The sequence below is a fragment of the Bos javanicus genome, chromosome 12 (assembly GCF_032452875.1).
Source record: "Bos javanicus breed banteng chromosome 12, ARS-OSU_banteng_1.0, whole genome shotgun sequence".
Taxonomy (NCBI): Eukaryota; Metazoa; Chordata; class Mammalia; order Artiodactyla; family Bovidae; genus Bos; species Bos javanicus.
In genome coordinates this window covers 21,920,942-21,948,608 of record NC_083879.1, presented here as the reverse complement: position 1 = coordinate 21,948,608, position 27,667 = coordinate 21,920,942, and the positions used below count along the sequence as shown (strand labels likewise).

Below are 27,667 nucleotides of genomic sequence, written 5' to 3'. Positions count from 1 at the left end.
ATGCTCTTGGAGAAGGAAATGGCAACCCACTCCAGTGTTCTTGCCTGGAGAATTCCAAGGATGGCAGAGCCTGGTGGGCTGCCGTCTCTGGGGTCGCACAGAGTCGGACACGACTGAAGCAACTTAGCAGCAGCAGCAATCATACTCTTTGAGACTTTTTTACTGCAGGTACAAAATACAACCTCTGAGGTCCCCTCCCCCTTCCTGAAATCAGGTTCCTTTAGCTACTTTCAAATTTTTAACTCAGCAAACCAATCATGTAGGCCCCTCACTAGCAGTGCAAAGGCAAGCTGTGTAACAACTCAGGGTCACAGCCGCAAACAGAAAAACATTTCTTCTCAAACCCTGACTGTGCGTGCCTGCTTTGCAATGAGTCCTGTCTGACTCTTTGCAACCCCATGGACTGCAGCGCACCGGGCTCCTCTGTCCAGGGACTTCCCAAGCAAGAATACTGGAGTGGGTTGTCATTTCCTATCCCAGGGGATCTTCCCAACCCCGGGACTGAACCCACATCTCCTGCCTTGGCAGGCAGGTTCTTTACCACTGAGCCACCTGATCCTGATTCTTATCAAATCTCTAATTTAATAAAAGGAAAGATTCACAAAACCATGACCCATTTTCTAGATTCAGAAGGAAAGGCAATTGAGAAATAGCCTTCATCAAAATAGCCTTGATTTGACTTCATCAAATGAAGGAAAAACAAATGGACACAGGCCACCAGCTGTGCCAACCCTCTTTCTCAGGACAGCTCTGCTTTTAATCAGGTGAGCTGGACAGTATCTCCAAAGCTGTTAAGATCACGGGTCTGTCACTTCAGCCAAACAAAGAACGATGCTACAATTAAGACAAATATCATCTAGGGGAGAAAATTAATCAAGGCAGAAAAAGACTTTCTTTTTAAGTCAAAGACCAATGCAGAGATTATAGAACCAAGTCACAGTCAAGGTGGCAGCTTGGGCATCTCCATGCATGTGGCTGGCGAGGGTTGGAGAAGAGCAGGACCTGTCGGAGGCAAGAGAACATGCCAGGTCACACACGCCCATGGGCCACGTGCTTTGGAGGTGACATTCTCTTCTCAAAAGACGGTAGTGCCACCCACAATCACTAAGAACTGAAGAACTCATATGACTTTGTGTCAGCAGGAACGGGCCACCGTGGAAGAAATGACCTGTCAACCCACAGACCTCCGCAATGACTTCTGACTCTGCCCAGAGGGAGATGTTTTACCTCTCTCTCTGCTTATGGAATGAAAAGGCCAAAGACCTGGCCAGCAATTTTCACCCTCACTCGATCTACAGAAGTTGAGAGGGGGAATAAAATTAAGACTGACCAATCGTTTCCTAGTTGCTTTTGACTAGATGACCCGGACATCGTTAGCAATCACACAAGAGGGATGACCCGCTGTGCTGTGAAAGCTATTTCATCTAGGTGGATGGTAACTTACTCATTTAACAAAACCTCACACTGGTGAACTATGTGGTCTATTTTTGCATCACTGTCCTCCTCCCAGCAGCAGGGTATCTTCTGAATAAAGTGCTGTCTGCTACTATAGGTATAAACACACAAGTAAAACAGCTTCCTATGTTTCTTCAACGCCTGTCATTTCTAAAATGGCTAATAAGCTTTAATATATCTGTATGTCTGCCTTTTGATATGCCAGAGTTTTTACTATATAAACCTCTTAGTTCACCAAAAGGCTAGTCAGACTCACTCCAAGTATTCTGAATTCTTGCAGTTATGTCTACCTTCCTGACATTAATTTGGGGTTTAGTCTATCTAAATTTAACCTCCTCTGGATCTGTTGAAACACCTCCTTATAACCTTCTTCATCCTGTACTTGGGTTAGTGGATAAAGATATAATATAATGAGAAAGTTATTAAGGATAGCTAATATTTAGCTAGTATGAGAACTGACATTTAAACTGTAAAGCAACATAACTTTCACTCATAATTGCTGTGGGTTTATTTAAAGACTGCTAACTTCAACATTTCTCATTAAAAAAAAAAAAACAACTAAGAATTACACTCAATCAGCTTTCTTCGAATCACTCTGTCCCCAGGACACTGGGCATGAAAGTTGATTTTAAAGAACAAACCAAGCAAAAAGCTAAACATTTTATAAACCTCTACTAGTCACAGGAAGTTGATTCTGTTCCACGTATTACCAAATTCTGTACACCAGTTTTAAATCAAATGCAGCACATTGTCTTTAAATTGCATTCCACGGGCCTCTATATTTACATGAGAGCATATTTCTGAGAAATTGTATTTAGAAAACTAAAAATGTAAGCCTATTTTCACAATTTATTATATTAGAAAAACAAAGATACAATCTCATAGAAAAAAGTTGGCTTCTATTATTTTCATAATGTATCTAAAGTTCAAGTTCAGTCTGACAGCAGGCTCTGCTTCCTATACTTTTCAAACCTTCCCCATGTGCAGCATGTATCCATCTCACAGAGAAACCGTGCTTCCCTATTTTCATGGCCTTATGAATGCCAACCCATCATTCCAAAAATAAATTTTAAAAACTAAGACTGATGGGAAGATGGATGTGCCAATGGACAAATATATGATAAAGCAAGCTCAATAAAATGACAGAAGTAGAAACTAGATGGCAGGTAGATGATGTTCAGTAGAGAATATTTTATAATGAAATCTTGGGAGAATAACATTCCATTTTCAAGGTCCATCTCAATGGCCAACCCAGAACTCCACTCTTCTCAAAGGCACTTAACCATGCTACCATGTATCATAATTATTACATGTCACATCTAACCTCCCTACAGGATCCACATCTGAATCATTTTTCTATCAATCAAATGCCTCTAATATAACAACTTACACATAATAATCATTCAACAGATGGGAAGAAAATACTATGACTACAGACTGAAAATAATCACTGTTCTTTAGCTGTACTACTAATAAAATTATCCTCAGGTATTAGATGAGAATAATTGCAGATTTAGCTTTCCAATTTTATTGGGCCTAATACGGAAACTAGCTCACTTTTCTTTATTTTGGTTACAGCAAAGCTGCATGAGGATAGATAGGGGGGATTGCAGGGGAGAGGTGACCCAAATGCTTTCCAAGTGGCAAGAATAACTCAACCTAAGACTCAGCACTTTCAGCACTTAGCCCACAAGTCCATAAACCATAGACAGACTGAGTGGAGTAAACTGGGATGCCAGTGGAAAAAGAAAAAAAGAAGTTGGGTTTTTTTTTTTTAAAGGTTGAACCATATGACATCACCAGTGTACAAATAAGCATTTTCATGTTTCTTGTGTTCTGTATAAGACTACAAAAAAAAAGGTAATAATTATCTCCAGAGACTTTCTGTGCCTCTGACTTGAACATTGTTGGTCCTTATTGGTAATTAACAAAAAGGGAGACTCCATCAACACTTGAGTGCATTTGTACACAGAGTACCCACTGAAATAACAAGCCTTTACCCCTCAGACACACCAAAATAAACACTTTCAGGTTCATCTGGTCGTCTCAGGTTCACAACTGAGTAACAATCTACCAACTTCAGACCTCTGTGTGCACCAGGGCAGGTGGGGGACTGGGCAAGTCTTTGCAAACTTTTACTATGAAGGCACACCTTGAACTGCAGAAGCAGGGCTGGATCCGCTCCTTGAATGTGGAGCGCAACTGCAAACTCCTCTCCTCTCTCCCATCACCATGGGGCTTACACAGCCTTTCTAAGAGGATCCCAGGAAGCCCCAAAGTTATGGCACACAAGGACCAAAAAAAAAAAAACCCAGCAGAGTCAATTCCTATGATGCCAGGGTACTGGGTCATTTCCAAGAGCAGAGGGTTCCAGAAAAATGCAAACAGTTCAGGCTTCCCAAAGAAATTCCAGGCTAATACAGACAGCTGTTCTCTTAGAAAGTCACCCAGAACTGCAGTTTAGGAGCTTGGATCAAGAGGTTAGAGAACAAGGGCAAGCAAAACGTTGGGGCCCTTCCTAGCAGGGGTTCTAAGCAACCACTGGGTATTCACTTCTCCCTCCCCATTTCACGTGTGTGTGTACGTGTGTGCGTGCGCTCAGTACCTCAGTCACATCGGACTCTTTGCAACACTATGGACTGTAGCCCGCCCGGCTCCTCTGTCCATGGGATTCTCCAGGCAAGAATACTGGAGTGGGTTGCCATGCCCTCCTCCAGGGGATCTTCCGGACCCAGGGATTGAAGCCACATTTTTTGCGCTGGCAGGCAGATTCTTTGCCACTGCACCACCTGGGAAGCACCCACTTAAACGATGCCCATGCGGTCCATGATAGCTGGCAATACTCGTGTCCATTGCCGGTGCCTTACAATTGCCTTACAGTAACGGGGCGGGGGGGCTATAGAATGTCAACAAACGTTAACATTTTTTCAAGTTTCCATGAGACATGAGAATTAAAAATGCCTTCTTTCTAGTATTCACGTTTGTCACTTAAAAAAAAAGCTGAATATCATTCAAAAATAGAAGCCACCCCTCCCGCCTCATCTCCCCAAGGATTTACCAGAAGACCAAAAGTAAAATAAAAATGAAGCTCTTATGAGGGGCAATTAAGTATTCATATTTGACATCTATTTGGGAACTTCTAAACAAAACATCTCAGCCACAGACATGTTCACATAAGGCCCACATAACTTTCAGCCTATAGCAAATAAAACATCACACTTTCTTGCATTAGCCCCTTTCCCAACTCTCTTTCCTCATGCTCCTTTCCTCAAACACATATATTGAGATTTTCACCTGACGGTAAAACAGGTTTTCTTTAAGGTTAATTTCAATAATCCTCACAGGGTTCTGTCAAATGTAACTGTGCAGTAAGAAAGCAGCCATCACACCTGCCATGGAATCTCTGTGGCTAAATTACTCACCTGCAGTTTGAAAGCCCTTAGAATAGAACAGGTAAGAATTTTTAAACATTACGAGAAAATGCACCATCAGGTCACAGACCAAATTAAAGAAACTTCATTCCAAAATAAAGACTATCTCAGGCAGCTCATAGTAAAACAATTTTAACAACTGTTAGGTCTTACTGTTGAAGTAAGCTATTAACCTATATTAACTGTTTCAAATAATTTCAAATCAAAAACAAAACACAGAGCCAGAACTCACAATATTACTTCCCAAGCTCTAGAAAACTTTCTGTATGGGAAGAGAAAAAAAAAAAAACAGATCATAGAAATGAAGTTTCACTATTTATAAATACTGTACATGGTTTAAAAGATCCCGGGTTTTCCAAAAGTCTCAGCTTCCACTTTGTGTGTAGCCTTATGACAGCTCTAAGCAATATTCAAACAAGTATAGAGAAGATTTGGCATACCATTCCTACAAATACAAATGCATATCCCACAAATAAAACCAGTCTTTAAGGAATCAGAAGTTTCTGAACTTTTCAACAGCTTTCCAACTATTCTGTCCTATGCAAATCACTTTCAAATTCTCAGGCAGGCCTCAGGAAGTAAAGCACAACAAACTATATTTAATTAAATATTCAATCTAATTCCCTACAGTAAATCACAGGAAATAACTTAGTTCCAAAGCAGCCTCTCCTAAAGCAGTCAAGTTTGGGTTGATCTGCATTTTAGAATTGAATTTTTTTTCAAGCTAAAAGTCATAGTAAAATTTCTCCTTTTTATGAATCTTTAAAAAACACAGCGAGTCTTTCAGATCTGAGAGTGAAACCTGGTTTTAACAAGTAACTCATTTTTATGAAAACTCCAACCAGAAGACGAGTTATGAGTTAGAAAACGCTTCAGGTTGTTTCTTTTCTTCTTAAAATACTCTTTTACTCAAAGTGAAAATGCACTTGCTGTAATCTGACTTGCACCAACTGACTGATACACCTGAAACATTTCCTCACTTGAGAATGGCAGCCGGCTCCCTCCCAGCGCCCACGAGGTTTCTACTCGGAGCTGCAACTGCTGGGAGCTGCCACTGGGCCTCTAATTCTGGACCAATACTTCTTACTAACATTTAACACATCTTCCAGCTCTAAGCAGTACTTTTAAATTATAATTGCATTTGGGGGAAAAAATTAAAACAAGTAAGAACCTAATATAAATGACTGGGGGGGGGGTTGATTTTAGCCTTAGAATCGTTTATTTTTAAAGCACTTAAAAAAAAAAAACTAAAAACATTTAAGTTATATTCCTAGTTTAAGAATGTCTTGACTTAAGGCCATATGAGAGGCGAAATTAAAGATAATTCCCAAACTTTGCCTTCCCCTATCTTCAAAGAAAGGCACTCCAACAAGCTGAAGTAGCTGTATCCATTTCCAAGGACATGCAAAAACGGTGTTAAGTACATACTGTACTCTGATTTAAAAAAAGGGGGGGGGCGTTTAATGGCAAATGCTTTATAAGAGCTCAAGTAGAATTGATAAATAAGTCAAGCACTTAAATTCAAATGTTAAACTAAAACTGAATTTGGCAGACATCCTCTAACTTAAAAGAACATACACCGCGCGTAAAGTACAGAGGCTCTTTTTACCTCTTAGAAGCACTTGGTAAAATTGCATGTAATGCCTAGTAATGAATGAGATTATATGTGAGGCTTTTACTCTAAAAAACACTTCGGAAGAAATAAGATCCTGGCTCCTTCTCCACGAGTTTCAATACGATGTGATCAACTTAACCTTTCCAACACACATTAACCACTGGGATGACACTGTATGTAAAACCACCTTGGTGTAACAAGTGCGCAGCAAAGAAAAATACTACGCTGTACAGTCCAGATGAGGAGCGAGGAAGGAGTCTAGATCAACTACAGAACCTTCACATCCATCCTTTCACCTGTGACACTGAGAAACTGCCAGATTCTGGAAGCCGCAGGGCGGACGGAAGGCCGGTCAGCCTCCCAGGAGCCCGCCCTCCTGAGCACCCCAGGGCCTTCTCCACCTCTCGGTAGGGATGAACCTGCCCCCTCCTGGGTCTCTCCTGGTGGGTCTCTGTCTTTCTCTCTCTCCAGAAAGGCAAAAAGGGCCAGAGGCACTTCATCTACAGGGTCTCCATCGATGCAGGAGGTCCCTCCGGTTCCCTAGATTCGAACCTCCACTCCAACTCCCCCAAAACACTGGTCTCAAAGCTCTCCGCCTTGCCTCTCGGATCTGCACCTCCGTGCTAAGACGGAAAAGCAACAGAGGACACATGTTCCAGCCCCGGTCATCCAGGGGAGCCTCTCTGTGCCTAATTAAAGGCCTTGAACCTAGGGCGAGGCCAAGTTTGCCGGGCACTTCCTGCCGCGGAGAAGCGCTGGCCTCGCCGCCCCGCGGCCCGGGCCCGGGCCCGGGCCCCGCGGCGCGCGCGGCCAGAACGCGCTGGCCCTTTAAAGGCGCTTGCTTCCTGCGCCCGCGGCCCCTCCCTCGCCGTCGCCAGCTCCCGCCCCCGCCGAGGGTCACACTTGAACTTTAGCTTGCCCCGCGCGGCCGGGCGCCGGCGCTTCGCCGGCGGTGGCCGCCCCTTCGCACGTGTCGGAGGCGCTACCTCTGGCTGGGCGCGCCCGGCCCCCGGCACTCGAGGCCACTTCGAAATCCAATCAAAACAAAACAAAATGCACGCTGGCCTCCCAAAACGGCGAGTTCGGCCCCGCGGGCCTCCCGGCTGGCGCCCTGCCGGTCCCCTCCACCTGCAGCTCCTTTCTCGGGCGGCGGGGCTCCGAGGCCCCCATCGCCGCGCCCTCCTCCGCCCCGCGCGGCGGAAACGGCTCCGCGGGGCGTCCTGGGGCTTGGGGGTGGGGAACGCGCGCCGCGTGGGCGGCGGAGAGCCGCCCTCACCCCCGGTGTCCTGGGGGATTGGGGGAGGGGGGTCAATATGAGCAGCGGCTTGAGTCCGCGCGAGCCGAGGGGGAGCAGTTCCCAATGAACCCCCTGCACCTCTCTTTCACGGGCGAACTTTTCTGGCCGCTTGGAGGTCCACTTCTTGTAGTCCTTTTTCTCACCCCCTCTGGTCCCAGCAAGCCCCTTCCCTGTCCGGCTCCAACTCTCACTAGAGCGGGCGCACACACACTCATTCCTGCCCCAGCCCCTCGACGGGTCCCGGGCAAGCCCACGACCCACCTCTGCCACTCTCGCCCTCACCCTGCACGCGCTGCCCGCGTGCCTTACACTTTCAGGCCAAGCGAACTTGTACCGGCGGGCCCCCGCCCCCCGTCCTCCTTCTCTGCCCCGCCGCGACCTCAGGCGGAGGCCGGCTCCCCCCAACACCTACCCACCCCTCCCGCTCCGGCCGTGCGCCCGGAGGCCGCTCACCTTCCAGCCCGCTGAGCTGTTGCTGTCGCCCTTATCCTTGAAGTAGGGCACGCTCTTGACCATCCACTCGTAAATCTGCGACAGCGTGAGTCGCTTCTCGGCCGAGCTCTCGATGGCCTTGGTGATGAGGTCGGCGTAAGACAGGTTGCCCCACGCGTTGCGGCGGGACGAGCTGCTCTTGCGCGGCTGCCCCGCGAGCTGCCCGCCGGCGGCGGCGGCGGCCGCGGCGGGAGGCACAGGCGGGTGCTGCGACAGCGGGCCGGGCGGCGGGGGCTGCGGCGGCGCCGGGTGCAGGCAGCCCGCCTCTGGGCCCTGGAAGTCGCCGCACAGCCCCCCGGTGGCGGCAGCTGCGGCCGCCGCGGCCGCCGCCGCCACAGCCGCCGCCGCCGCCGCGGCCGCCGCCACGGAGCCGGGCGCCTGCTGGAAGTCCCCGCTCTCCTCCAGCAGGCTCAGGTTGCTCATGAAGTCGGCGTTGACAGCGGCCGCCGAGGCCGAGGGCAGGCCCGCGGCGCCGTCGGGGTTCGCCGCCGCGCCGCCCGACGGCGCCGGGCTGGAGGTGGCCGAGTTGGACTGGCTAAACTCCGGCCGGGGCAGCGGCCAGGTGCACGAGCGCGGCCGGGGCAGCGGCTCGAAGTCCGGGTCGATCTCCACCACCTGGGGCGCTTCGGCCATGGTGACCCCCCAACCCTTCCCCCAGCCGCGGGACTTGCCCAGAAGTGAGAAAAGCGCAGCACCGGGCAGGGGGGGGTGCCGAGGGGAGAGAGGGCGCCGAGAGCCTGTCCGAGATCTGCGGGAAGGGGTGAGGTCGGTGCAGCGAGCGGACGGAAACCGGGAGGGAGGCGCGGCGGCGGCGGAGTGGAAGCGCGAGCCCAGAACTTAACTTCACGGCTCCGTCCGCATCTAGGCGCCTCCGGGTCCGCTGCACTGACGGGACGGCAGGCCAGAGTCGTCGGGGCCCCGACAGCGCTGGCGTCGCGCTCCCCGCCGAACGAAGGACGGACGGACGGACGCCGCGGGCCGCTCGCTCTCCCCAGGCGGGCGCGACCGCGGCGCTGCTGCCTGTTGAATGCGGCGGCGGCGGCAGCAGCTGCAGCGACTACGCGGCCGCCCCGACTTACGGGATCTGCCGCCGCCCCCCGCCGGCGGCGGCGGCGGCGCGCGCGCCGGCCCGCCCCTGACGGACGGCCCCTGCGACCAATGAGAGTGCGGCGGCGCCACCCGGGCCGCCAATGGGCGCCGGCCTTGGGCGGGGCTCGGTTTTCCACGGGGAGGCGGCAGTGGGCTGGTGGGGGGTAGTGGGGTGTTTTTCTATTTGACATGCACACTCGCTCGCTCGCTCTCTCTGGTTTTTTTTTTTTTTTTTGGCTCTCTGTTATTATTTTCTGGTAATTCTCGAGTGTTTCTGTGAGTCTTTCGCCCTCTCAGTGTTTTGATTGCTAGGAGGCAAACCAACGTGGAGGCGGCGACGACACTTTGTTTACTACTGAGGAGCCCAGCCGAGTACTCGGGAAGCCCGAGTGGAACGAGCCGCCCGCTTCGCCTCGACCTGCGCTCGGGAGCCCGAAGCTGGGCCGGGCGGGGGCCGGGGACGCTCGACTCTCAGGGGGCCGCCGGGTGGGTGGGTGCGTGGGCGGGCGGAGGCGGCCTCGTCAGAGTTCTGCTCACTCGCCCCCTCTCGACTCCGCCCACGATTTCTCTGCAGAGAAACGTGGGCAAGTCGGTGGGTTTTGTTTTTGTTTGGTTTAGTTGGGTTTTTTTTTCCTTTCCCTGCGATGTGTCGAGTTCTCCGGCCCCGGACGCGGGCCGCACACACGCGTGTCCCCACCCCCGCGCGGGGCAGGGGCTGGGGCTCTGACTGCCGAGTTGGCGCGGAGGACCCAGCCGCCGCCGCAGCGCCGGGAACCCACCTGTCCGCACCCGCGAGCTGAGCCTCGGGGGTCAGTGTAGACTAGTAGGGGGGGTGGGGGTGTGGGGCGCCGTCGGCCAGCCGAGCCGCCCCGAGCCGGGTTCACTTCATTCTTGACCTAAAACTAGAAATGAGAGAAGGGGGCTCGGCGCCGGCCGAAGACGGTTGCTCATGCACACGCACCCTGAGACCCGAAGGCAGCCTCAACCCTCGTGCCCTCCGTGGGAACCTGTTCCCCTGGGCGGGAACCTCAGACTGTCCACTGAGTCAGTCCGGGACGACGGGGAAGGCGGGGTCAGAGGAGAGCACTTAGGGAGAGCCTTGTAACTTTATTACTTACTTACACTAAGTTCGATTGTTTGCTTGTCATTGCTTTGCTATTTAGAATGCAAATGCTGAGATGTTAAGAGGTGAAAACCTAACAGGGGACAGAACCAAAGGCTTGGGGCGCAGCCCTGCCCCACTCATTCCCAGGTGTTGCTTTAGGCTGCTTGTCCCGCGCGTGTCAATCACCGCCCCCTCCCATCCCACCCCACCTCGCTCCATCTGGGCTCTAGGTCCAGGCTGTCCTGCCAAGATCAGTGGGGGCCAAAGGAAGACAATGGCCCTTATGTCTCAGGGAGCAGAAGAAATACTTGTCAAGTTTTGTTTTGCTTTTTTTAGAAGGAATATGGAAGGCATTTCCTTTCAGAGAGATGGGATCACTGAAGATGTAAGACTGACGGTAGAGTTTTAAATATCTTTGTCCAAAATGACAGCTTTCAATCCACCACCACCACCCCACCCCCCGGCAAAAAAAAAAAACTATGACAGTTCTTCAGTTGAAAAAGTGGCATCTAAAGGAAAGGAGGCCTATTTTAGAAAAGTTTGAAAAGACTTAGAGAAAAATTTGGTCCTCGTTGACATTCTCACCCGTCCAAACTCAGATTTCTTCATAATCCGATTATCACAACAGCTTCCTACTGATACTGGGGGTGGCTGGGGGTCGTGAGCCTGATGGATTGAAAATACGTTTGGCTCCCACCCCACCCCCCACCCCCTCCTGTGGTCTCTGCGTTTACTATCAGATTGAGACTGTTCCGGCTTCCTCAGCTAGCCGCTAGAGGACCTCAGTAACCCAGATGATGAGCCGAAAGGAAGGCGGTAGTGTACAACCGCTGCTACCCTCTACCTTTCCGACTACGCTTTATACAGGCAGCCCCCATTCAGACGGCCGCACCCTACAGATAGGCGGTGCCCAAGTGGATCATGCCTGGCAAAGGAAGCCAACTGCAAATTTGGCCTTGCCTTCATTTCAATTCCGGTTTTTCAGGACCTCAATTGGAGGAAGGTATTTGGTTAAGGGAGTTTTCTTACAGACTTTCTCCCCAGATCCTTGAAATCTTCTGAGCTATCATGCCCAATTGTTCCTTTAAATGACAAATTCGCTTTTATTTGGTCTTTCCTGAGTACCTACAGCACCAATGTCCCTGCCACATGGTTACAAAAAATTAAAAATATATATTTATAGCTGCCTACCATACCATTGTATGTATCAGTTTACTCACCCTTGCTGGAGGACATTTCGCTGGTTTCAAGTCTTGAGGGATCACAAACTGTTCTGTAATCTCATAGAACTAAGAGAGTTTGCATATGTGCAAGTACATCCACAGGAGGAATGTCCAGAAAGATCACTGGGGTCAGCAGTCAAGTGCATTTGTAATTCTGAGACACTGCCAAATTGCCCTCCATTATGGGTGTATCAAGATGAACTTTCTTTTCAGCTAGACCTAGAGGATGTTAAAGTTGGAAGAAAATCTGGAGATCATCCTAGAGGTGAGGCACCACGAAATGAACTGAGACACAGCAAAGTGAACTGATTTGCCCAAGTTCACATAAGTAACAGTGATGCTGTCAGGGTTAGAGCTTCAATTTCCTGCTTTCCCATCAATAATCTCAATACACAGAAAATTATAAATACTACATAGTACCAATGTGGGCTTCCCTGGTGGTTCAGACAGTAAAGAATCCGCCCACAATTCGGGAGACCTGGGTTGGATCCCTAGGGTTGGGAAGATCCCCTGGAAGAGGGCATGGCAACCCACTCCAGCATTCCTGCCTGGAGAGTCCCACGAACAGAGGAGCCTGGTGGGCTACAGTCCATGGGGTCGCAAAGAGTTGGACATGACTGAGCAACTGAGCACAGCTCAATCCCAAGGTATCGATAATCAGAATAAAACTTTGTGGTGTATTTCTCAGTCGATCCCATAGGTTTTAGTAATTTTACTTCGATGAAATTACTGAGCTAGAAGTTTTGATTTAAAAGATTTTTTAAAAGCTGACACACACAAAAAATGATAGTGATAGTAAGATAAAAAGATTACAAAATGAGTTTTGTGGGGTTTTGCGTTTTTTTTTTAGTCAAAACATGTAAATGTTTTCTTTGAAGGATGGCGAAGGATTTAGGTTGGCACTAGTTCTTCTTAAGAGAAAAAGGTTTATTTATTTTCTCCTTCAGTTTTTTTGTTTTTTTTTTTATGGTAGCTGTTTGTTTTTAAGGCTTTTTCTAATGATTCTCACTTCTTAATAAGTAAGTGGGAATCATTATCATTGGTGCGTGTGGCCAAACTGGGAAGAAAAACATTTCATGTCAGGTAAGAACAATTAAGATGAAAAAGGAAGTTTATGCTCACAAAGTCCATCTCACAAACCATAGTGATATTCTTTCCTCTGCCGCTTTTCAGAGTAGTTATTACATCATCCTTGACAGGAAGACTGAGGGGATGGTTTCCTTTGATCAATTCCCAGGCAGAAATTTCTATATTTACCCCTCACCACCACCACATTGATCTCTGGTTTAAATTCTTACTTGTCAAAATAGGTAATTTAAGTCCACTTTAATGAGTAAAAAGCTTGGATGCTTATTCTTCTTAAGTGGATGGCACTTCATACTCCACCTTCTCTTCCCCAGAATTGTTCATTTTCAATATTTTGTCTGAATCATTAGGATACACTGCTATCAACTAAAAACAGTCTTTCTTTCTTCCATTTGCCCATAGAAAATAATCACCTCAAACAACACAGCTTTGGCTTCTTAAACCCATGTCCTGAAACCTGGCCTATAGCAAATATCAGAAGTAGTCATTCATTTTTCTTGAGGAATAATTATCTTTGGATTTTCTTATTCATTCAACAAATATTTATAGAGCACCTACTATGTACAGGCTACGTGCCATGCATCTCAGAGTACCCTGTTTAGATGGCAAATTCCTTGAGGTCATAAAAGAGTGAGTGAGTGAAAGTTACTCAGTCGTGTCTAACTCTTTTCGACCCCATGAACTGTAGCTCCTCTATCCATGGAATTCTCCAGGCTAAGAGTATTGGAATAGGTTACCATTTCCTCCTCTGGGGGCTCTTCCTGACCCAGAGATCAAACCTGGAACCCGAGTCTTTGGTATTGCAGACAGATTCTTTACCACTGAGCCACCAGGGAAGCCCAGGTCATAAACAGTTTATGTTATTTTGCTTTACATGATATTTGATGTCAGAATTAAAACTGTGTCACTCTTTAAAGAATCAGCAATGCATCTTGACAATATTTTTTGAAGGAATTACACAAAAAAAGTATTTCATAGATACAAGGAGTGCTGAGGCAGAAAAGAAGTATTATCATAGTCACCATTTTGAAGAAAGATAATAAGATGAGGTAAAAAAAAAACTGAATAAATGCACATCCACACGTGTTGGGAGTATGAGCTCTGAGCACCAGCCTTGGAGTTCGGATGATCAAAAAATACAGGCTACATCAGATTGTCTAATACAAGTGACACTCACTAATCTGTAACTGGAGACAAGCACTGGGCAAATCATAAACCAGAGACCCAATATTTTCAGTTCTCTTGTGAAGATGTTTGTCATCTTCAATAAATTCTGTTCCTTTGCTTTAATTGTTAGTGAGAGGCTAGTTGTGGGTCCCTACAACAATACTAAAAATGTATTTGGAGATAATCTAAATGACCAACAATAGAGAATGATTAAAGAATGACATATTTGTTCAGTTCAGTCAGTCGCTCAGTCGTGTCCGACTCTGCGACCCCATGAATCTCAGCACACCAGGCCTTCCTGTCCATCACCAACTCCCGGAGTTCACTCAAACTCATGTCCATCGAGTCCGTGATGCCATCCAGCCATCTCATCGTCTGTCATCCCCTTCTCCTCCTGCCCCCAATCCCTCCCAGCATCAGAGTCTTTTCCAATGAGTCAACTCTTCGCATGAGGTGGCCAAAGGATTGGAGTTTCAGCCTCAGCATCATTCCTTCCAATGAATACCCAGGACTGATCTCCTTTAGAATGGACTGGTTGGATCTCCTTGCAATCCAAGGGACTCTCAAGAGTCTTCTCCAACACCACAGTTCAAAAGCATCAATTCTTCGGTGCTCAGCTTTCTTCACAGTCCAACTCTCACATCCATACATGACCACTGGAAAAAGCATAGCCTTGACTAGATGGACCTTTGTTGACAAAGTAATGTCTCTGATTTTTAATATACTGTCTAGGTTGATCATAACTTTCCTTCCAAGGAGTAAGCGTCTTTTAATTTCATGGCTGCAGTCACCATCTGCAGTTATTTTGGAGTCCAAAAAGATAAAGTCTGACACTGTTTCCACTGTTTCCCCATCTGTTTGCCATGAAGTGATGGGACCAGATGCCCTGATCTTAGTTTTCTGAATGTTGAGCTTTAAGCCAACTTTTTCACTCTCCTCTTTCACTTTCATCAAGAGGCTCTTTAGTTCCTCTTCACTGTTAGGTAGAATCATATATAGTCATTTAAAATAAAGTGGACCAAGCATTCGCAATGGCATTGTGACAGTACTGGTGATAAGATATTTAAGAGGTTGGAGATATCACTATTGGCTAAAAATGTTAGCAGTGGTTGTATCTGAGTGATGGATTTATAGGTGCTCATTACTGAGCCCACAGAAACCCCTCCTTTTACAAGTAAGAAAGCAGACACTGAGAAGTTAAGTAATAAAGCCCAAGGCACTGGGGTCAGAATTCAGGCCTCGTACTCTTGCCTGGAAAATCCCATGGATGGAGGAGCCTGGTAGGCTGCAGTCCATGGGGTCGCTAAGAGTCGGACACGACTGAGTGACTTCACTTTGACTTTTCACTTTCATGCATTGGAGAAGGAAATGGCACCCCACTCCAGTGTTCTTGCCTGGAGAATCCCAGGGATGGGGGAGCCTGGTGGGCTGGGGGTCGCAGAGTCGGACACAACTGAAGCGACTTAGCAGCAGCAGCAGCATTCAGGCCAAAAGTCTTTCTTTGTATCGCACTGCTTTTCACTTTAACTTTCTAACTGGAGGTTTTCAGATCACTAATGAAATTCAGCCTATTTTAAACACTAGATCTCAACTATCTTCAAAACAATAAAATTAGTCTCCCAAACTCCCAACATTACATTTAAATTTTTTTCTAATGTTAAGGACTGCAAGTTGCCCTAAAAATGAATGGGTGGCACATGCAATCCCAAGTTCTTTGAATGTCATGAATCTGAATTTTGCATGCATGCTTGCAACACAATGTGTTTTTACTATTTTATTTCTGTTTCATGTCATATTAAAGCTCTTAGCATGCTTCCAAAAAGGGGGGGACATATGTATTAAATAAGAAAAAGCTGCCATCTAGATCACAGATGGTACTACATTTTTGGCAGAAAAGAAGTTTAAGAAGGAGTCCTACTTATTTACTTGGAAAACTAATTTGTATGAATGTTCACGTTAAGCAGTAAGAATTAATCACCGTGTTACAATAATCCATTTTTTCCAATCAAACTGCCCTATTTCCACAACATAACAGAAGGGAAAGGGAGTCAAGTGTGATTGTAAACAAACCCCTAAAAAGAAAGTCCACAACAGTAATAAAAGAATGAAGCAAGAAGAAACAGCTAGCATTGTATAGTGACTAACTACTTTGCTCGTCATTTGTTGATAAAAATCAATAACAAGAGGTAATGACTGTGTAGTCGGAGCACATGTGTTTTTAATATGATATGTGTAGTCACCGTCTGTGTCAGTTACGCTGTGGAAACAGGAGGTAAGAGTTTATCAAATTTCGGATTTGGCTGACTCACAGGGCCCACCCATATGTGAAGTCTGCTATGCCAGAGAATAAACATAGATGAAGAATGAGTATTTCTCTGGGATATCAGGTTTTTATTTTGTGGTAAATACAGCCTTTAAGACACACAGAGATACTCTACATTCTAAGGTTTAACATTTAAAAATGGAACTTCCAATTAGTTGATCACCGATATCACGCTGGAAGAAAAAACTGATTTGTCTCCTGTGATGCTGTGTGTACGTTAAATAATTTTGTGTTTGAGCAACAAACTGAAAACAGAACATTTGACAACTACATGGCACGCTTGCACTCCAGAAGATTCCAACCTGGAAAAATTCTTTCTACAACCCAGAACGAGGCTGGGTGAGATCCCACCCTCCTGTTTTTCAGATTTATCTATCATCTGAAATAAGATGATATGTATATTGATAAATATAAATATACATTTCTCACTTCAAAATGTTTTCATTTCTAAGTCATAAATCATTCTTCACCCAGAATCAGAATATACACATTTTCTTTCTCCCCCAGGGTTAATAAAAACTACTATTTTCAACAGTAATTATGGATGAAGTGTTATATAGCTATTATCTGAATCAGTCCTCAAACCAATAATGTAGAAATTATTAGGAATTATACTTTATAGAAATTGAAACTGAGGTACAGAGAGCTAAGAAACTTACTGAAGGTAAGTTTACTTACTTTAGAAGCTTATCTAATTGTTATCAGACTTGAACCAACTACTATCAAAATCCAGAGCTCGTCACCTGTTTCCACACTTTCTGCCTTTGTAAAATGTTGGGGTTTTCTAGAGGCCTAGAAATTAACCAGAGATTAATTTGATGATTCAGTTTTTTCTTTCCAGAAAATTGAAATTTAAACATATTAGGGGGTGGAGGGATCTTTGTCAGCTATCAAGTCTGCCTGAAACCAGTTTAGTTTATGTTAATGAAGGAGTCTAGAGATAGACTATAAATAACAATAATAATGCTGATGTTTGCATTTGTATAACACAAATTATGTGGGGGATTCCAAGCCATTAGCACTTGCTTATTTGAACAGACAGCCTCAGACCTTCTTCAGTAAGAGCAACCTGCCCTTCCGGAATGGTTGGCTCATCTGAAACTCTTTCCAAAGCTCTCCTAAACCTGAATAGACATCAAACCAAATTCAACAGCTCTCTTGAGCTGTATCCCTGACGAAGAAAGTGGTTAGCACTGGATTTTTATTGAAAAGTCATTCCACATATTGAAACAGGAGGTAGATGAGCCCCTCACAGGGTAAAGCAATTGAAGATGCCTTTTCTGGTGGATCAAAACTCCAAGATGAGAAGAGCAGGACAATTAGGGGAGGAGGAAGGGCCCTGCCCAGACCACACATTTCTTATTCTTGAGGTCAAGAGACCTCCCCAACCACACAAGTGCAGAAAGATTCCTTGGAGGTCAAAGGGAAGTGATGCTAACTAATGCCAGGCTTACCCACAGGCCTCTTCGGTAAAATCCATCTTGGCTAGGAGATGTGTGTGCACAGCTGGGAGGATCCTGACGTATACCAAATATGGAATGTGTACCAAGGAAATAAAAATGACTGGACAAAGGAAACCCGAAAGAAATACCCCCATAAAACTAATTCAAACTGCCACGGGGGCACAACTCAGCGACACTCTCTCCCTGAGTCCGCCCGTATGTTTATCCACACATACTGTACTTTTTTTCCTGTTAATAAATACTTGTTTTGTTACTTTCCGTCTCTGTGGAAATTCTTTTCCGCAAAGCTGAAGGGCCAGGGCCCTTGTCACCAACCCCTGGTCTAGTGGCTAGGATACATGCTTTCACTGTCTCGACCCAGCCCAAATTCTGGCTGGGAACCCAAGCCCTGCTCCAAGTCATTGCAGGCCCGAGGCCACCCGAGATCAGAAAGAGCTTCAGAAGCTTGGACTTAGCTTAGAACAAGTGAGCGTATATTCTACAGTTCAAATGGAGGACCTTATTCCCATACTATTTAATCCAGCTCTGTTTGCTGAAAGCACTGGGGACTGATCAGAGCCATAACGTTCACTTACATGAGACAGTAGACAAAATTAAGAGCAAAACAAAACCCTTGTGTTCCTCTCGACCTCAAAGTGAATTAGAAAGTGCCCTCTCCTCTCCGCCATCAAGTGAGCATAAAGTATCAGGAATATTTGTAAAGCACCTGTAGAAAAACTTACTTTGGAAGTGGGATGGGATCCTATCTTAATGCCCCCAGTTTTCATTAAGAAAGCATGAGTGGAACACCCTTCGGCTGAGAGTTCAGGAGGCGGTCTCCTGTCTTCACAGAGAAGTATCTGCCACCTCCTCAACCCACAGATTGCAGGCTGGCATTAGTCAGAAGAGCTTATCTGTGGCTACCTTCCCTTCAGCCAATTTAAATTACCAATGAATCACAGAAGGAAAATCACCCCTCCGTGCTCTCCCATTTCCAGGAGATATCCTAGTTTTAATTAGCTGATGCATCCAGTTCTGAGAGTCGGAAGATGTTGAAGATTAATGCAACTTTTATATGATTATTGAGTAAAGTCAGTAAGATCATCCAAATATATAATCTCTTTTCTTGAAGAGCTGTATATTTGATGTTTTGCTTGTCATGGTAGGCACAGACCCTCAAGGCCTGGGGAAGCAGGGTGGAGAAAGGAGTAGGATGCCTCCACCTGGGTAAGAGAGCAAATCACATGTGTGCCTTGCTCATCTCTGCCGAGGCTAGTATGAGTAGAAAGTTGCGGACAGAGGAAGAGAAATATCATATGTCATCCCTTATATGCAGAATCTAAGAAGAAAGGATACAAGTTAACTTTTTAGCAAAACAGAAATAGAAGAAATAGCAACCTACTCCAGTATTCTTGCCTGGGAAATCCCATGGACAGAGGAGTCTGGCTGGCTACCAATCCATGGGACCTCAAAGGGTCAGATACAATTTAGTGACTAAACAACAACAACAACATTAAGAATCTAAGTAGAAATGACACAAATGAATTTATTTACAAAACAGAAATAGACTCATAAACTTAGAGAAAAACACTTATGATTGCCAGCAGGGAAGGATAAGGGGGAAGGGGTAGTTAAGAGAGTTTGGGATTATAGGTACACACTGCTATATTTAAAATGGACTTATTGGGATTACAGGTACACACTGCTATATTGAAAATGGACTTACTGTATAGCACATGGAACTGTGCTCAATGCTATGTGGCAGCCCGGATGGGAAGGGAGTTTGGGAGAGAATGAATACATGTATATGTAGGGCTGAGCCCCTTAGTTGCTCACCTGAAATTATCACAGCATTGTTAATTGGCCATGTGCTGAGTCGCTCAGTCATGTCCGACTCTTTGCACATTGCAGGCGAATTCTTTACCTTCTGAGCCACCAGGTATAATCAGCTATATCCCAATACAAATAAAAAGTTTAAAATATAAAAAGATTTGTTAAAAATGTAAAAAAAAAATTTTTAAGCTGTGGAAACACAGTGATTCTCATAGACCACAGTAACTGTTTTAGCAAATATGCAGTGCTGTTGGTCCTACCCTGCAAAATATGATAAAATGAAATCACCAATGGACTGTCCAAGAAAAGCAGCAAAGCACAATCAACTAAAGTTCTTTTACTAAGTAGTGTTCAATTTATTCTGCATTTTGAATTTTTATCTTGGTATTACTTGCCACCTACATACCTCAAAGAGGTATTGTAAGGATTAAAATAACATCTTAAAGTGCTTTGAAACAGGGATGAAATGTTTGTTTTTTGACATCGGTACAACCTCGTGGGTAGGTTTTTGTTACTAGACAAATGACTTCGGCTTAGGTAAACACATGATTTCTAAATCACTGATATTTGTTCTAAATCCTGCTATGGCTCCTTCATGTTTCAAGTGTTACGTACATTGGTTGCCCAAATCCAACTGATTCTTTGTAAATTAAGAGATAGTATGTATAACATCCATGGAATGTCATAGCAAGAATTTAGGGAAAGCCTCAAATCTCAAGGGTTTTCATTACTTCTCCATTCCCTGCAGCTGAGTATTAAAAGGAAAAATTCGTGGAAATGACTTGAGAATTCTGAACCTTCAATGCACCTTTTTATATAGCCTGATATACCAAAACATTGCTATAAAGGCTTTAAAAATCCTGTTACATTATTCTTGATAGTCTCAGCAGGCAATTAAAAAGCAGTTAAAAATAAAGTTAGCTGACTCATTTTGGTAGTTTAGCTGATGATGATTCTGACAGCTTCATTTAACAGATAATGTTATCACAGAAAACAGCACAACTTCAACAATAGAGCAAATTTTTCTAAAACAATTGCAAGAGAGAATTGATACAATATATTCTTAGTTTTCTGCAGTTCTTTTGGGGAGTGAAATTCTTAAAAACTAAACCCACTCAAACACCAAAATGTATTTTATAAGAGTTAGATGTTGTCTCTAAGAAGCATTAAAGCTGGAGATGAGTGACTTTCTCATGTAAACAAAACAGTCCTAAAAAATTAGCTCTCTTTCAAAAAAAGAAAAACATACAGAACAATAACAGCAAAAAGTATTGTACTTAAAGGCAATTGGAATAAAATGGCTTTTGAATCCAGAATCTTTTTTCCTAGATGTGATTAAAAAAAAAAAAAAAGACTATTAAAACACTAATTTAGGAAAAGGGCAGTAGCTTAATTTTAATGTTCAGTTTTAAAATTAAAAAGAATTCACGTCTGTTCGTGTAGACATTATTTCTAACATGAAACACCACCTGTATTATCAGATTCTGCAGTTATTCCTAGATTAGTTATTCTTGGCAATGGTACCGTAAAACTATGTCTCAGTCTCTGGTTTGTGTACACACACACACACCCACACCCACAGGCGCACACATTCACGTTCCTATGTATACACACCAGAATTCTATTAAAAGATTGTAAATGCCACCTTATTTTCACAGCCCAATTAAAACATACAACAAATTTATTCACCAATAAACAAAAATTGACGAGAACCATGGAAACCTCTTAAATTGGAAATCAGGAGGACCTGCCTGAAATTAAGAAACAAAAGAAACTGCTAAAATTACACAGTGAAGGTGAGAATTTGTAATGTAAATGTTAACCCTGAACACTCTAGAGGTGTGAAAGTTTTTTATTAGCAACCTTGCTGATAAATTCTTGAACCGGTCATAACAGAAAAATTACTTTTAAATGGGTCGTGATGAAAAAATTATTAAGGTGGTCATAATGGCTAAAGTGGGGCTTCCCAGATGGCATAATGGTAAAGAATCTGGCTGCCGACGCAGGAGACACAAGAGACATGGGTTCGATCCCTGAGTCGGGAAGACCCCCTGAAGTAGGAGATGGCCACCCACTCCAGTATTCTTGCCTGGAGAATTCCATGGACAGAGGAGCCTGGTGGCTACAATCCATGGGGTCACAAAGAGTCAGACATGACTGAGCAACTGAGCGCACACGCACACACACACACAGAGCCCTAGAAAACTAATCCACTGACTAAAGGATCAGTTACGTTTTTCTAAAAGTTAGTATAGACCTTTAACATTCCACTGGGGGACTAAAGGGCCTTAACCTAAAAATGCAGTTAAACAAATAAAGCCCTAACTTGAGAGCGAAGTCTCAACCAAATCCATGCTGGTAACAAATGGTTTATGAACAAGCAGCAGGGTCAGCATTAGAGGAACACACACACTAGAACTTACTGTGTTCCAAGCACTGAACCATATAAACTTATTTACCTTCCACAAACCCTGTGGGGGACGTACTGTTTGACAGGAAGGGGAACTGGGACCAGGGACGTTGAGTAACTTGTGCAAAGTCACCTAGCTAACAAGGACACCTACCCAAGCAGTTGCTTCCAGAACCTTTGCTCTGAACCAATAATCCATGTGGTTTATTTAGTTTGTAGATCTAATATCTATTCGACTTCCTTGGTGGCTCAGACGGTAAAGCATCTGTCTACAATGCTGGAGACCCGGCTTCGATCCCAGGGTCAGGAAGATTCTCTGGAGAAGGAAATGGCAACCCACTCCAGTACTCTTGTCTAGAAAATCCCATGGATGGAGGAGCCTGGTGCAGGCTACTGTCCATGGGGTCACAAAGAGTTGGACACGACTGAGCGACTTCACTTACTTACTTACTACCTATTACCACTCTGTCACAAACCCAATACACGGCAGGGAAAAGTGGTAGAAGTTTAAAGAAACTACACTCAAATTCAAACACCACTTTGAAGAAGTGATGCTTTTCAAATGTGGTGCTGGAGAAGACTCTTCAGAGTCCCTTAGAGAGTAAGGAGATCAAACCAGTCAATCCTAAAGGAAATCAACTCTATTCGTTGGATGGACTGACGTTGAAGGTGAAGTTCCAAAACTTTGGCCACCTGATGCAAAGATCTGACTCTTTGGAAAAGACCCTGATGCTGGGAAAGATTGAAAGCAGGAGCAGAAGGGGGCGACAGAGGATGAGATGGTTGGACGGTATCACCGACTGGATGGAAATGAGTTTGAGCAAGCTCTGGGATATGGTCAAGGACAGGGAACCCTGGCGTGCTGCAGTCCAGGTCGCAAAGAGTCGGACATGACTGAGCGACTCAATAGCAACTCCTTACTCCTCCAGGCAGCTTCCTTCTCTGAGTAATGGGAATGGAAACACTGCTGTGAGGCTCCACTGAGGTAATTATATAAAAGTACCTGCAGGTGGGATGAGCCCCAGGCATTGCAGATGCATTTACAAGGTTTGAGATTCTTTTTAAAGATATTCAGAAGGGCTGTCTGTTGAGTGAAGTCCAGCATCCAGCGTGGTTTTAGATCCACCAAAGACTTAAATCCCCTTCCAGTTAGTCTCGTATCTGTAGTGCAGGAGGGCTCAACAGTGCCCACCCGCACAAGTCCATCACTCCTTGCTTTCAGTAAACTGTCCAGTGGACAAGTAAGAACGAGAAGGAAAAAGAGGTCCTCACTGTCTTCTTCACCCCCAGAGGTCTTCTCTCCCTCCTTCACTAGGATTCTGGAGAGCCCTTAGAGGTATCACATTTAGGGATGTGGATGAAAAGCATTTGTGCAAGGGGGCTCACTGAAAGAAAGGGAAGGCCAGCCTATTGAATAAGGGAAGGATAGACCAGACCCTGTACGCGTGCATAGTCGCTAAGTTGTGTCCAGTCTTTTGCAACCCTACGGACTATAGCTCACCAGGCTCCTCTGTCCATGGGATTTCCCAGGCAAGAATACTGGAGTGGGTTGACATTTCCTCCTCCAGGGGATCTTCTAGACCCAGGGATCAAATCCACGTCTCTTATGTCTCCTGCATTGGCAGGCGGATTCTTTACAACTCAGCCACCTGGGAAGCCTGGGAAAACCCCATGGACAGAGGAGCCTGAGGGCTACAGTATGGAGTCTCAAAGAGCCAGACACAACTGCAAGATTGAGCACACACGGACCAGACCGTATGGCAGTCCCCTCAGGAGCCTACAGAACCATAAGAAGTTGCTCCCTCCCACACCCAGATAAAGACCATTCGAGCTCCCAGCGCCCCCCAACCCCTCCAGGTCCACGAGGCTGCAGGCATCCTCCTGCAGAACCAGCCTTCCCTGGAGCCGGCCTCCCACGTCGCCGTTGGATCCAGTCTGTCCAGACTGTAAACACTGGCTGTCCAGATAACCTCTGTGCAGGCTGCCCGCAGCCTGGGCCTCTTGGACTCACTACTGTTAAGCTGAGTTGTCAGTCAGTCGCCCTCCTCTCTCAGACTTGTTCTCATCCCCGTTGTCCAGGCTTCTGCCGTCCACCTGTTTGGGTCAATGACAACATGTCATTGATTCCCTTTCTGGACTAATGTTAGCCTCTCGTCGGGGAGAGAAACACTCTTTGGAGAACCCGCTTTTGAAATCCACACTCCCCACACACGCTGACATTCCTCTCCGCTCACGTTACTGCAGCTGCTCCGTGTCTGGATCTAAACTCTCATCTTGTGTCTGGTGCAGCTGAATTACCTTGTCCCGGGAGTTTTCAACATCTCGGCGGGGACAGAGCGCAAGCCTATCCCACTGGAGACTAGCTGGGCCAGGCCCTGTATTTGATAACAATCTCAACATATTCAGTGCCATAGGAATTTCTCTCCCCTGTGCTCCTAGTTTCTTTCGATACTGCTACAATTTGCAGAACAAACAACCAGAATGCCACAGGCCAGGCTAAATTCAGGGCACATTCTCTAACTCTGCAGCATAGCCAAAGAGACATGCATGGGCTTGCTTTTCCCTCTCATGGAAATAAACACTCCTAGAAGCTTAGCACTCACTTGTTTAGGACCAGATGTTCCTTCACCTCGTGGTGTTGGTTGTTCCTGACAGTAAAGAGCAGGTCGCTCCAGGTCCAGGCTGACCAGGTCAGTGTGGTACTGACACCCAAGAGTGTCATCTGGCCATTCCCCACCATATACTCTTGCCATAATTCAAGTGGACTGTCAAAGGGCCCAAGCCCAAACTACCATCTACCTGAAAGTGATTACAACCTAGGATTTTTTAAAAATATTTAATAGATTTTTTTTAGATTTTTTTCCCCCTGTGGGTCACTTTTTAAAAAGTCTTTATTGCATGTGTGACAACATTGCTTCTGCTTTATGTTTTGTTTTGTTTTTGATCATGAGGCATGTGGGATCCCAGCTCCTTGACAAGGGATCAAACTCAAAGCCCCTGTATTGGAAGGCGAAGACTTAACCACTAGACCACCAGGGAAGTCCCAATTCAGGATTTTAAGGTTATGTATTCTAGACCCTGAATTGGAAGGACTGATGCTGAAGCTCCAATACTTTGGCCACCTGACGTGAAAAACTGACTCTTTGGAAAAGACCCTGATGCTGAGAAAGATTGAGGGCAGGAGGAGAAGGGGATGACAGAGGATGAGATGGTTGGATGGCATCACAGACTCAATGGACAGGAGTTTGAGCAAGCTCCAGGAGTTGTTGATGGACAGGGAATCCTCTAGTGCTACAGTTCGTGGGATTGCAAAGAGTCAGACATGACTCATCGAATGAACAACAGCAAGACCATCACAGGATATAATGGGCCACGTACAGCTGAGTCTTGCCATTTCTTTCCATCTGAGGGATCCCCATACGTAATTGTCCTCAGTCGTTACGGGGTGTCAGAGAGCCAGCATGAAGTATTGTGTCCACAGTTTCACTGATTCCAAACATATTAATCACAGCTGTCACATTAGTTTTTACACAGAAAAGGATTCTCTCTGCAAACTTAGCTCAGAAAATTTGCTAGCTAGCTTTGATATTCTAGTTGAGCTGTTTCTCTCCCTTGCCATTGCCCTGCATCATTTCTGATTAACCTGATGGAGCTCAAGTTGCCAAACGTGATTTTTTTAAACATTTAACAGCAATGTTTTAGTGCCCCCTACTGGTATGTGACATTCTCAGTCCATTTGCAAAAAAAAAAAAAAAAAAGCTCACTTATCTTTTTAAAGTTCATAAAACAGAAAAATAAGTCTTTTTGAGCTTTAAAAAATTGCTTAATTTTTATACTATATTAGTTCAAAGCAGTATAAATACTCCACCATTCTTGTTGTTGTTCATTATACAGACATATTTTAACATTAAGTGTCTTATTTACATCTTTCTCTGTATCTAATTTTTAGTTTGGGTGGAAAAAACTATTTTGGAAAATGGCTCCTTTTTATTTAATTAGAAAGCATACTCATTAAGAGAGAATTTCCCTTACATCCTCACACCCTCTCTGAGGCTGCTTATTAGTCTAAAATAGAACTTTTGTTTCACTTCAGAAAAAGGGAGGAAGTAAGCTTTGGTAAGTAGGCTTTACTTTTTATTTTTTAAGAAATATTTATTTGGCTGCACCGGGATCAGGCGATGGATCAATCTTCAAAGGAAATTGATGCTTTGGATCTTCATGAACAATGATGCTAGTTACAGAGGCAGTCCATCCTAAAGGAGATCAATCCCGAGTGTTCACTGGACAGACGAATGTTGAAGCTGAAACTCCAATACTTTGGCCACCTGATGCAAAGAGCTGACTCATTGGAAAAGACCCTGATGCTGGGAAAGACTGAAGGCAGGAGGAGAGGGGATGACAGAGCATGAGATGGTTGGATGGCATCACTGACTCAATGGAGATGAGTTTGAGTAAACTCCGGGAGTTGGTGATGGACAGGGAGGCCTGGAGTGCTGCAATCCATGGGGTTGCAAAGAGTTGAACACGACTGAGCGAACTGAACTGAACGGAGGCAGATTGCCGAACAGCCATTATGATAAAATCCAAAATCCCTGTGCAGAGAGTAGACACACTCCTCATAAGAGATAGAGAACAGACCAGAGATCAGTGGACAGAAGACCCACTAGAGGGGACGGGATGTAAGGCAGAGATGTGGGTGGGGGGTAAGGGTTGGAACCAGAGTGACAATTGATTAAATATGGACAGAGTCTTGTCCTTGATAAAACAAACCCTGTTTTAGATAGTAAAATAATTTGGGAACAACAATTTGCACATGGGAATCTTTTTTTTTTTTTTTTTCCTCACGTTATTTGGGTAGAACGTGCAATCAACTAGGGCAGAGGGAGCCCATAATGCTTCAAGCTCTTGTTAACTCTTAGCCAAAGGGGAGAACATGTAAGCGAGGGTGTGAGACCACTCCACAGTGCTCCCCAGCCTACTGGAGCTTGGTCTGCCCTGAAAGGTCCCAGGGGCCCAAGAGGGGAAGATAAGCAATGACTTGGGGTTTCCACTTCAGTCAGTGAAGGGCGGGCCTGTTTTTGCAAAGCTCGAGGAAACAGGAGATAACTTCATGTCAAAAATGGGCCAAGGGAAACCTTTTCACCTAACAATCTTCTGCCAGATCTGGAAAATTAGCCCTAACAGTGAAAGCTGCCCTCAAAGTATAATGTCCTCACAAAGAGCAAAATTTCCCAGGAAATTTAAATTGCCCCAAATATTCTCCTCAAGGATTTTTGAAGCTGTTTTCAATCCTTTAGATTTGATCTTCTACTCAGACTTTTTTTTCCCTTCTCCTACTTTAAATTTTAAAATTCATTGGAGGAGCATTTGAGATACATTTGTCATATAACTTTTATTTCTGTCATTTATTTCCACCTCTCGCTTTTAAAATCTTTCAAGTGAGACGCGAACATTTCATCAAGGCATATACTTAAAATGTCCAAAACCATGGAATGTCTCTGTGTGTTCTGCCAAAATCTTAATTCTAGGTATTTTAACTTCAATTTTAATAACTGCCATTATTAGTCATACTGTGGGGTGGGGGGAAATGCTGCCTTAACTGACAGTTCTTCTCAAACCAAACCTACCCATTATAATTTCGCAGGAAGTAGACAACTTGAAAACTGTCTCCAGGGCCTGTTTTTCATAAGGTCAGAAGC

General features: G+C 45.1%; 1 protein-coding gene across 1 annotated transcript in view; it reads right to left on the bottom strand.

Moving 5' to 3' along the window:
• The window catches only part of FOXO1 (forkhead box O1), a 93,679-nt gene extending 84,374 nt beyond the window's left edge, over positions 1-9,305 (bottom strand). The window contains exon 1 of the mRNA XM_061434712.1: positions 8,252-9,305. Within this exon, the coding sequence (XP_061290696.1) occupies positions 8,252-8,923 (672 nt within the window). The 5' untranslated portion in view covers positions 8,924-9,305. The remainder of the gene's footprint in view (positions 1-8,251) is intronic.
• Between the last annotated feature and the right edge of the window lie 18,362 nt (positions 9,306-27,667).